The sequence below is a fragment of the Montipora foliosa genome, chromosome 8, assembly GCF_036669935.1.
Source record: "Montipora foliosa isolate CH-2021 chromosome 8, ASM3666993v2, whole genome shotgun sequence".
Taxonomy (NCBI): Eukaryota; Metazoa; Cnidaria; class Anthozoa; order Scleractinia; family Acroporidae; genus Montipora; species Montipora foliosa.
In genome coordinates, this window is record NC_090876.1 from 4,554,585 (window position 1) to 4,567,084 (window position 12,500).

At 40.8% G+C, this 12,500-nt stretch overlaps 1 protein-coding gene across 2 annotated transcripts in view; it reads left to right on the forward strand.

Annotated features, from left to right (window-relative positions):
• The window catches only part of LOC137967593 (polycystin-1-like protein 2), a 27,877-nt gene that overhangs the window by 669 nt on the left and 14,708 nt on the right, over nt 1-12,500 (forward strand). The window contains exons 2-11 of one of the 2 annotated variants that reach the window (XM_068814109.1): nt 189-538; nt 683-764; nt 1,066-1,279; nt 2,170-2,588; nt 3,753-4,154; nt 5,062-5,337; nt 7,474-7,873; nt 8,102-8,708; nt 11,159-11,335; nt 11,722-11,847. In XM_068814109.1, coding sequence (XP_068670210.1) covers nt 500-538; nt 683-764; nt 1,066-1,279; nt 2,170-2,588; nt 3,753-4,154; nt 5,062-5,337; nt 7,474-7,873; nt 8,102-8,708; nt 11,159-11,335; nt 11,722-11,847 — 2,742 coding nt within the window. In that variant the 5' untranslated portion in view covers nt 189-499. The remainder of the gene's footprint in view (nt 1-188; nt 539-682; nt 765-1,065; nt 1,280-2,169; nt 2,589-3,752; nt 4,155-5,061; nt 5,338-7,473; nt 7,874-8,101; nt 8,709-11,158; nt 11,336-11,721; nt 11,848-12,500) is intronic. The other variant, XM_068814110.1, reaches the window with a different exon arrangement.

The window sequence follows — 12,500 nt, forward strand, 5'->3', positions numbered from 1 at the left end:
GCAATTTTTACCGTTTTGCGCATCGCTGTAAACAAATAAAGATCGACAATATAGCAACTTAATGCATTTTTTTTTTGAAAGTCAATTACCTGGCAGGTGCAAAATAAATTTGCCTCTTAGTTTGTTAAAGCGTACTGTTTAACAGAATCTAATATTTACTCTTACACCTTTTCTAAATGATATTAAAGACGGAAAAGCACGTACGCACAGGGCTGAAGTTATATTCAAAGTAAGCAATACAAGGACAGAGGACGGCTTTCTTCTTTGCCGCATGTGCAATTGTAACAGATGGTTGTGTGGGTTGCTGGCTGCAAAACTGACTTTTCGTTGAAAAAGAAAGGATACACCGCACGCCTTCGCTGTGAACGTTTTTGCCAATGCCTCGACTTTTCTTGTCAAGGACTACACGATGATGAGCAGGTCTTTTCCTCAGTTGTCGGCGAACTTTTGGGGATTTCGCGCTCGTAAATGGATATGAAAATAAGGAAATGAATAAAATATGACTTGTTCTGCAGACAATACTTTCAATACTATTAAGGTAAGTCGCAAGCAAGTTAAAATTTATTGAGATGTCGAATTCACTGTCGTCGTCACTCAATAGATAACCGTTTGCCTGGTGTGCGCAAAAAATTTATACGAATTAAGTATTAACCTTAAATAACTCAATTGTCGGTCATAACAGATGTTGCAGATCATTTTGTTGCTGTTTGGAATCCTGCACACCTCAAGCCAAAGAGAGAGAGGATGTTGGGATTTTGATCCTGGTAAGTTAATTCTCTTCGGAGCTTGACATTACCTCTCAAGGAGTCTTTTTACCATAGCCGGGGTGAGGATGAAAGAACTTACTTTCAACCTTTCAAATTAACTCCAAAATTTAATCCTACAACCTGCCATTCCATAAAACAAGGGTTTGCAATCTTATTTCTTCGTACGGTCACCTTTTGCGCAAGGATCAGTTTCGACAGTAAGACATTCATTGACTTAAAATACTACAATTGAAAATTATAAAGATACTCTCACAGGCATTTACGATATGTTATTACAAACAACTTTTCAAAATTCCAGATCTACTGAAACGGGCCGTTGGGTACTATCCTTTGACGTCAGAGACTAATGCAAGTGATGAAAGTCCATTTGGAAATCCGCCTGGAACTATTGCCGACTCGGCCTTTCTTTCCCACGGCGTGTGCGGTGAGGCTGGAGGTTCCTACAGTTTTTCAGGGTCACGCTCGGCTCCTAGTTATATCCAGCTACCTAAATCAAGCAACCTTGATACAAGGTAACTTTAGAATAACGTGTTACATTTCAAGAAGACCGTTGCAGAATAATCGTTTGTTTACGACCTTTTGTTCTTCTCGGTTACGAAAACATTTAGGGAGTTTGCTTTAGTTATAATGTATTTAAATTTAGGTAGGAAACGTCATTTAAAATTGCAAGTTCGCATCTGCATGACAAATTAGTTCAAATTCTTCAACGTGGAAGACCTATACACGATCTGAATTCAGGAATGGTGATGAAGCTTTGAAAAAAATGTAACATTGGCGGTTGGGTGTTCGCGTTTTCATGAAAATTGAGATTTGGTCATTGACGTTGCATTACTTAGGCCTGATTTCAAACCAAGGCGGACAAGCAAATTATGGAATTAGCAACTAGGTATTGATCCATATATCCAGAAAGTGCACACCAAGCTTTACTAAGTTTGGTGTTAATAGACCCAATCTTAAGCGAGATACAGCCATTTAAAAACGTCAAAATGTACAAAGAATTGTACATAATAATAAATCCGTTATTGACCAAGCTTTTTCGGTTTAAATGGCTGGATACTGGCCTCGTTCTTTTTTTGCGTGTTAATGGCCCTCGACTTTGTGTCGGTCGATAAACACTCAAAAAAAAGAACTTGGCCAATAACCAGCCATCCTGACCTCACGCTTGGTCAGTAACTCATATGTACACACGACCATGGCAGTCCCTAGAAAGTATGGTCAACTATTATTGAAAGGCCTGACTTTTCAATATAGCTCCCACACCCTTCCCCCCCCCCCCCCTCTCCTCCCCCCAAATCAGTTTACTCAATGAGTGAACGCTCCAATCACAATCGGAATGCCCTGTGCTTTCTTAAATGTTATCATCATCATCATTATCATCATTACTATTATTATTTTTGTACAGATATTCCATAACCATTATTGCCTCGGTTTACCCAGAAGGGAACGATGGAGAGATAATCTCGTACTGGCAGGATTCCAACTATGGTGTAGGATTGTTTCTTGAAAATTTAAGACCAACCTTTCACCTTTATTCCCGAGATGAAACCGTCAAATACATCTTTACCAGTAAGGACAAGGTACAGCTCAATCAATGGAATCATATCGCTTGCTCATATGACAATTCCTCGGGGCGTTCAAGAGTTTATGTGAACGGGAAAAAGGTCAACTTCACCGTTGATGCAGGCCCAGGCCTAGAACTGCAAACAGAATACGATTTGTGGCTTGGGTACCTTTTCAAAGGACGGCTGGCACACATCTTTATCTTTAATACATCTCTCTCTGAAGATGACATCAACAAAGCCAATAATTTCACAATACCGAGTGAGTAGAGCCGAATAAAAATGATAATTAAATTAAGTACAATATCCTCGTTGCAAGCAATTGCTCTTACAGAGGAGGCTACGTTATTATGACATCTACCATGTCTTTATAAGTCCGCATACGAAGTTAAACTCTACTTAGAGCATTAGTCAGTTCCCAGTCCTATAGTACCCTGAGGAATGCCGGGGAACCAAAGCTCAGTACAATCACAAAAACCCAACCTCGTTCCCAGGGATTTTCTCCGCTTCATTTAGTCAATGGAAATCGATAACGCCCTTTTGCGGTCCTGGGTTCGAATATTATTCGTCAAGTCTTTTTGGCTGCCAAACGAACGTTTAATCTTTTATACTGGGCATGAATTCAAGTAGGCTCGATTTCCGCCGTTCACTCGAGTTCGGGTATCCTCCCCGAGAAGAGACGGCTGGACGCGTGAGCGATAGATTGTGTCTGTGACGTAAATTCAAAATATAATTTATGCGAAGTTAATAGTTGCGGGGAAATAGCATTAGACATCCCAAAAACACTGATTTTAAGAAAACAGAAGTTACATAACAGTGCTTAAAACGTCTGTGCGAAGTTTCCAGATGATACGAGCTTGAGTTTGTGGTTAAATGATCGATGTGAGTTTGAATTCAACCGGCGAATCATCAACGAAATCTTCGGCTTCTTTAGCTTTAGCAATAGACTCAGCAGACTCAATTGATCTTGAGGAATTTTACTTGCTCTTACATTAGCGAAGTATGAGGAGAAAATTGCAATAGCAATGGATTTGAAAACCGTATTTTGACCTTGGCGCCAACTGGAAAATCAGTGAAGTTTGCGAACTTAGGCGGTAGAAAACGACACAATTCCCATTCTCCAGCTTCTCGAACACTTTTCGTTGTCGAAATCTTGGATGTTTCCTATCTTAAATCACTGTAAACCTCGAACAGGCCGGGTCAAAGAATACCTTCGCAGCCAAAACATATAATTTATGCCAGACGGATTTGTGCAGGCGAGTTTCTGATTGGCGGAGATTAACAATGGCTCACCTCACGCGTCCAGCCGAGATTTCGGGAGTGAGCGCTGGCTTATTTCCCGAAACAGCGGCTGGTAATCGAGCCTAGAATTCAAGCTGCACGACGATTTCTTGGTAACTAAGTTTTCCTTTGATCTAATTTTCAGATCTTTTAAGTACCTCTTCAACAGACGCAGCAATCTTGCAGTTATCAGTGGCTGACCACGTTGCCAGTCAACTACCTGAAATGGCAAATCGGACTAATTATGCTCCCTTGTTAGGTCAAACAGCGATTTATGCAACGCCTTTCGTCATTCAAACTTTGCCAGACGCTACGGGAGCTATGTCGACAATTCAGACAACACCAACGATTTATGCAACGCCTTTCGTCATTCAAACTTTGCCAGACGCTACGGGAACTATGTCGACAATTCAGACAACACCACTTGATATATCAAACTCTCTTTCACTTAAGAACCAAGGGTTGTCGATTTCAGTAAATATGATAAGGAATCAGTTTCCTACAGTTACAAAGTTATCCGAGTTTTCACAAAGCAGCGTGAGTAAAGGTAATAATTTAAAGAACTTGCACATTAGTGATATATTATCCACCTGCTGTCTGAAGAACCAGTTATGGATGATATTTGAAATATTTAGCATACGTTTTTAATATACTGAATGATAACAGAGCGAGTTTCAATAGAGTGTCTTAAGACCAAAACCAAAGTAATTACTTTGGCCAATCAAAAAAGAGGGAGGCAATCCGGTAAACCGATCAAAAGTCGAATTAATTACACGTAGCCGACACAAAGCGCGGGAAAATGTGCACGCGCGAGCCACGATTGGTTTTGGTTTCACTTCTGATTGGTTGAAAAAGTGGCGCGAGAACTTTGAACCAATCGCTTAGTGAAGTAATGCAAAACCAAAGCAATTCACTAATTACTTTCGACACTCAATTGAAAACCGCTCTATTGAACTTTATTTAAGTCAAGTGTATTTCGTGCTGGAGCACTAATTGGGGAAATCGAAGCCTCGGAGAGCAGAGTGGAGGACCAACTCTGGGAATGAAACGTGGGCCACATTGGTGGGAGGCGAGTGTACTCACCACTGCGCTGGCCCTATCCCAATGATTTAGGCTAGATTACCAGCTGTTTCGGAAATGGGACCGCACTCACCCTTCAACCCCCAAATGGGGACAACCGGATTTTTGGAAGGCCTAAGAAGTTTTCGACGTTTCGAAGTTGAAAGACTAGAGGAGAGGGAAAACATTTACGTCCCCAGTAAAGACCTTTTCACGTGCAAAAAGAAAGAGAATCAACGAACGTTACCCACATATGATGCCGGGGGACCTCTCCCTTGGCTTCTGGGCTGAGGACCCAGCTCAGAAGCCAAGGGAGAGGTCCTAGGAACTAGGTTGGGGGAACTGATTCCAAAAAACTTTTAAAACATGACTGTCTCTCTCTCTCTCTGCAACAGGACGTCTCAAATGTTACAACTGCTCTGGTTCCAGAGACGACTGCAGTGTGGATCAACTCGCTAGCAATAACCGAAGACTGGAAGAAGTTTGCAGCACAGATGATGCGAGGTGTGTGTGGCTCCACATTAAAATCAACAGCAGCCTGGAAATGGTAAAGATGGGCTGCCAACCGGCTAGCGAATGTGCCAAAATAAAAATATGCAAAGAAATGGCGAGCTCACTAGGATTTAAATGTTGCGATGGTGTATGTTGTGACTCAGACTTTTGCAACAAAGGTAAGATTGACCAGCTCTGAAATAATACCTTAATTGCTGCAATTCCCCAGGCGTAGCAACACCCCTATCGTTAAGTTGACTGTGGTTCCTTTGTTTTCCTTCCTTGTAGTATGTGGACCGCCTCGATTTTTGTTTGTGAAGCGTCCAGCGTTGATCATAAATAACTTCGATGCGTCCTTTCTTCGGCGTCTTTGCCGTCTAGAGAACGTGCTCGGGTCGCAATCGCAAAGAACTTATGTAACAGCTGTAATCCTTCATTTCAAAATGATAATACTTGACACAAAATATAACCTTGTCAGTGAAATTATCAAAGTTCACATGTACATTTACTTCGATTTCTATGATGTTGTAGTGCCCGGCATCTGCTCGCAGCATTATCCGTAATCACAATTTGCAACCTCTAGTTAATCACTTCAGTTCGTGTTAAATGTGAAAAGTTTATTTCATGCTATGCGTCTCAATTTTGTGGGAAAATTTTAAGTTCCGTTTTTTGTATTTATTCCTAATGACGATTTTTCATTGTCTTTACAAAGGTGGATTTTCAGTATTATCCAAAATGGGTTTTTGGATTCATGATCCCCGAAGGATTCGAAAAGAGTGTAGTTGTGACAATTGCAGTCCTTTTCAGTATAAGAATGTCTAATTTGGGGGCTGAGGTCGAGCGTGTTTATTTTTGGGACGATTTGAGTCTCGGAAAACTTTCTTAACATGTTCTAAAATTGACTACAAACTGAGTTATTCTTCAGTGTATCTAGCCTACGGCTACACGTAGGCTACACTGTATCATGCAATGAAAAAAACCGCATTTTACGCTTAAGACTGCCATGCCGTGTAACGATCTATGCATTACGTTGGATCAACACAAACAGTGATAAGTGTAAACACGCCACTATACATGTTTGGACAGATCAAATAACGTTCACGAAGGCATTCTCTTCTAAATGGAACTATGTACGGTGGACCAAACCTAGCATGATCAGCTCTCAAACTAGAAATCAAATGCAGACAGTTGTTTCGGGCTTCTTGGCCCTCATCATTGCGCCGTAGCTAAGACACAATGAGCCTCAGTGAAACTTCACCTTACGCACTGACGAGGGCCAACAAGTCCGAAACAACTGTCTGCGTCTGCTTTCCAGTTTGAGCGCTGATCATGCTAGGTTTGGCCGACCGTAGTTCCATTTTGAAAAGAATGCCTCCGTGAACGTTGTTTGATCTGTCCTAACAATGTTGTGTTTATGCTCATCAGGTCATATCACGGTTTGTGTTGATCTAGCGTAATGTATAGATCGTTAAAAAAAGTAAAAAGTAAAGAGGTGCATTTTTATAGCGCCCTTATCACAACGTCTCAAAGGCGCTTTACAATGATCAATTTACCCCCAGCGGACTGGAAGCATATACAGGCGCAAATTGCAGCCGCTTCTAAGCAGTCCATGCATGCTGGTACTCATTTTACCGACCTCGGAAGGATGGAAAGCTGAGTGAACTTTAGCGGGAAAGAAGGTCGCCAAATATTCCAAACTCGGCAGAACCGGGAATGGAACCCGGGACCTTAGGGTTGAAAGACAGAGATCTTACCACTGCGCCAATCTCTCCAACAGACTCAACAGACTCGCACGGATCATTGTTGAAGCAAATTTTGAAGCCGTTTTCTCGGTCATTTAGTGTGTTCTTAATGTTTTGGTTGATTACCCAATTAGTGCTCCAGCGCTAGAAGACTAGACATATAAATAAAGTTCCTTTCCTTTCCTTTTTCAGTCTTGCCCTTATAATAAGGTTCTCATAAAAAAAGAGTATTGGACCTCTTCTGTCGGATGGAAGCCGTGATCTTTTTATTAGCTCTCGTAAAATAAACTCGAATTTGGAAAGGAAATATGCTAATTCTTTGAGAGGGTTCTATAAAGATAATTATAATAACACTGTAATAACTTCCTCGAGGTCTTCTTCCGTAATTATTGCGATGCGAAATTCACCAGGTCAGCCAAAATGAGCTTCCTTTGATGACTTTCGCATCATCCCAAGTATTATATGAATAAAAGTGCTCCTTTTATCGAACAGAATGAATGTATTCTATGCTGAGGCGGATAGAAAACTAATGTTTTTTCCTAGTCTGATAAAATGGTGTGTTAAAAATTGCAGAAGGCAAGTTCTGTCGAAGAAAACCTGAGCTGGTAGCGATCATTGATGGAGGAATAGAAGTAACCCTAGGACTTAACAAAAGTTATACATTAAACGCGTCACTTTCTTATGACCCGGAAGTTGGACCGGGAGATCACACAGGCATGAATTTCACTTGGTTCTTTGGAGCCATAAAAAGAAATTCCACGAGTAATAAAGATTCCTTCATTGTACTTGAAGATGCAGTTATTGAGTACCTAGACGACACAGCACACGGCAAGCTAGTTGCAACCACCATAAGGCATTTAAACGTTAACACAACTTACGTAAGTAAACTGGTTGTGGCAAAAGATTATCGCCACGCATCTGTTTTTCAAATCTTGCGAGTGGTAAACGGAGACCCACCTCAAGTATCACAAAGGTAAGATTTTTCTTCAGTTATTCTTAAGGTTTTTTTAATGCCTAATTCGAGGAAAACCCCAAATATTTCAGGTGTGTTACTGTCTTTCAACGAAATAGCTCATCTACTATCCGGGACGCGAAAGATTTGACAATTTTTCCCATTTTCCGTCTTTTTGGACGATAACATGAAAAGAGGGCTAAAAATGACTCTCTTCCCCACTCCATCACATTTCGACATGTTTTTCAGATGCCTTATAAACTGCAAACCGAAGATAAGTCCATCAGCTAAGCTGAGTGTGGAATCTCACTGCCGAGAAAATCAGTGCTTGAAGATACAAGCCTATGAGTGGCTTCTGTATGAGCAAATATCTACTGCAAACAATAGCAAACGACAATGGCAAAAAATAGAGGATTTTCAGCTAATTGCAAGTACGCCTTTAAATTCAAGCGCCATCGTAATAAAGGAGAATTCGCTTGACAGTGGAAGAAAGTATCGCTTGGTGCTGTATGTTTTAACTATTGATTACCTTTCGGGAAGGTCTGTTTATGACTTTTTAACGGCTAAGCCGCCTTCGGGTGGCAAATGCTCCATCACTCCTTCCATTGGTGTTTCATTGGCAACCAACTTCAAACTGAGTTGCAATTCTTGGACTAGTGACGCCACCCCACTAAACTACAAGTTCCAATATAAGTTGGACAACGGTCTGTACAGTGTCATATACAATGGTCTGAACAACTCCATTTTTTCTTGGTTGCCACCCGGGAATCAGTCGGATAACAATACAGTCAAGTTCATCATCACTGTTACTGATCAATATGGAGTTTCCGCCCCACCTCTCCAACTCTCTGTTCGCGTAAGTGTTTTTTTATTTATTACGCTCCGCATTGTAGCGTTTTCTTAACCTTAGCACTGAACAAGAGCTCATTACGCGAGAGTAAGGATCTGGTATCAGTCTTGTCCCCATTAGCGTTAGGAAAGTGTCTATTTTGCGGGAAAATAGACCAATAGACCAAATGTTGTACGCAATTCAAGTATCCTGGGGTTAAGATTCTTTGTTATATAGCTGAATTTTTCCCCCAACAGCGCGCGCTCTCATTGGTTACTTCGAGGTCACGTGACATCTAGCAATAAAACTGTTTCCGGCCAAAAGTCTCTGTGGGCAACAGTGCAAAATCTATGACAGTGCACTGTTAGGTTCGCGAATGTTGACCGACGACCTTCGTTGCTGTTGTTGTTGCAAGTTTTTCTTTTTGTGCTATATAAAAAAATCACTTAATGGCTGATCCCTCGGGAAACAGTTAATTTGGTTTCCCTCGAATTTCAATGTTTTCCCCGGCTGCGCCTCTGGGAAACATTGAGATTCTCGGGAAACAAAATGAACTTTTTCCCTCGGTACCAGTCATTACGTGTTTATTGGGTACTGTATTTGCATTACAATGTATCATTCACTTTTACAATGATATGGAAATATCTTGAACAAAACATTTTATTCGCAAAGGTTTTGAACTGAGTACAACATTGAGTTAGCCGATTTGGCCTATTATTCTTTACATTGTTTATTGTTTATTATTGGTTTAAAAATAAACACTTTTCTGACCCTGATGGGGACGAGGAAAATTTGAGAAGATCTTACTATTGAGTGATGGACTCTTGCCCTGAAATATTCATAATTCAGTGAGACACTGATTTAGATATCGCACCCTCAAAGACACAAAGCGCTTTTCAACAGTGTGTACAGAAATTCCATTATGGCACAAGAGGCAGCCGTTAACACATGCTAACAATATTAACGAAATTATGAATATGATTATGGCAGTGTAGAGAGTGAAAGAGCAAGGGACCATTAATTCCCTGCCCTACGCTTTTCGAACAGTATGGGTTCTTTAAGTTTCAGATCTTCATAATGTGCTGCAAGACGTCCTTGGCCAAGAGGAACTGTAACAGCTGTAAATCTTTCGTTTATTCGTTTAGATCAACGCAGGAAACGCTTGACACTGTCCGCTTTGCAATACGAAAATTTGTGTTTACCGTAACCTTGATTCACGAGTGTTCGCAATGTTCAATCCCTTAGATTTTCCATAAATTCCTTGACAATGACAGTCTGATTAGTGTTCCTTTAACCATAAACGGGGCAAATAACAACTTTGTCGACAAAAACGTGCAGCGCCGAGGTTTGACCTAAACTGGAATGAACCTCGATCAAATCACGTGACCTAAAGGCTCGGACGGACTGGTCCGATTGCACAGAATAATCAACAAATAAAACTAGCATTTAACAGGAACCATGGCCATATCCAAGGCCAACCACTCGATGATGTGATTTTAAAGGCAGCACTTTCTCTGTACTGAGTCGTTTTTAATTTAATTAAGACCCCGAATATTGGTCCGACAGGGCGACGCGATCACCCGCCAATCGGATCGATGATCAACCAACTGAACAAAGAGGTTGGCGCGAGTAATGAATCATCGCATATGGGCCAAAGGAACGTTTTTCGTAGGGTGACCAGTTAGATATCACCAGTGCCCATTTATCCACTTGGCGAAGGAAAATAGTGTCGTCAAATGAAGAAAGTCTTCTTCCAAAGGAAGCGACTTAAATCCAACGCACTCACCACTGCGCCGCTGTGGCTTCATCTTGATCCTGGAGACAATCTCGTTAATTGACTCTCTAATGACATTACCGTGACTTCTTTTGGAGCGGTTTTCAAATGAGTGTCGTAAAACCAAAACCAAAGTAATTACTTTGGCCAATCAAAAAGGACGGAGACAATCCAGTAAACCAATCAAATCTCGAAGTAATTACACGTAGCCGACACAAAGCGCGCGAAAATGTGCACCCGCGAACCACGATTGGTTTCGGTTTCACTTCTGATTGGTTGAAAAAGTGGCGCGAGAACTTTGAACCAATCACCGAGTGAAGTAATGCAAAACCAAAGTAATTCACTAATTACTTTCGACACTCAATTGAAAACCACTCTAAGGGTCTTAGGTTTCTAAAACAACCTTTGCAGTCCAAATAAATAACTAAATTTGATTTAATAGGGAGGTATCAGTTACCCCTCGGCTCAGTTTGCCAACCGTGCTGGCGAAGGATCCAGAATTATGCTTGTCTGTTCCAGTTACCTTTTTTGCCTTTTCCCTCCATTCGTGTTCAACTCATGGAAAAAAGCTTAGTCACATAGTCGCGAATTCGAGTTAACACTCGATAAATGGACTAGCACTGACAAATTGCGATATACGATTTCGTGCTGGACATTACGAAGTGTCTTTTGTCTTGGTGATTATTTGTTTTCAACTTTTTAGGTTTTTCCCTCCAGGAATTTGAGCACGGAGAATCTCACCAGTTTCTTCACAGATCGAGACAGCTATTTCAATAAGGTCATCAAGAATGGCGACTTAGGTAAAGCGGCCCAAATTGCAAACACGCTACTCCAGGCAGTTTCAAAAGATTCTACACTGCCTTTTGCGAAGAAAACCAAGGTAAAACGGAATCTAAGAACAGTTACATACAATACAATAATGGTTAGAATAATGAGGGTACGCGCTGTGGTACTCTATATGAAGTACTTTTCTACATCCGTTCAAATCCTGTCTTGTGTCTTTGTTCTTCACTGCGCAGACTTGAAGAAACCGTTTCAAAAATGACCCAAAACAGACCTTCAAAGGACTTACGTTCATTTGACTGAAATCAATCCTTTTAGGGCTTCTTGTTTCCTCACGCATGCGCTATGAGAACCGACTGCAGGACAACTCGACCCTAGTGCTTTAAGGAAACTTTTTGAAAGGTCCTTGAACGTAAACTGAATTCCTTCAAGAGTATTTAATTCAAACATTTGGTTTTACTGATCCATACTGTTGTTTTTTAGATTAGAGAATTAATAATTCAGAACATCGTTGGACTGAAGGTAGATAATATTCCTCAACTATTGCAAGTTTCGTCTGTGATTGGTTCTGCTATTCAAGATACAAGCAGAATCTCTATGAAATCTCTGGTGAGTTGATGGTCAAGAGTCACTGCTCTCTTCTTAGGCTTAACGTTAGACTTTTCGTTTGCCAGGAAGAACATAAGTGAGAAAAACGTGAACGAAATAAGGCCGTCCTATCATGTGTATACTATAGAGCAAAGGAATTAAATTGTTACAATTTCCTAAAGCAGCTCAGGTTGGACTGAAAACAAATGATTGTTCTCTCTCTTACGGAAGCTCTCATGGCTAAAAGGAAATCGTGCCTAGCTTTCTTGGAGAAAACCTCCAAAAGCCAAATATGGAAATGTCATTCTTACTGACTTTAATGAACATCCTTTCTAAGAATAATAGAGTTGATTGAAAAAAATTAACGCTTTCAGGTCTCATGAGCACCCAACGACCAATTTGTTGTAAAATGTATTATTATACCCCAGTCAATGAAAATAAATGTTATTAAGGCATTTTCAGGTGTTTTTCAGTGTTGCTGGGAAAACATTATCTGTTCCTTTTTCCCAGCAAGACACACAAGAAATTTCCCAGCCAGCTAGATAAAATTGGTTGGTTTCCCAGCCAGCTGATCAAATTTATTTGCCAGCCGGGAATTCCGCGCGCTTTCAAATCCCTCGATCCAAAATGACCGAACAAAAGCGACAAAACCGGGACAAAACAAGTTTTTTCCG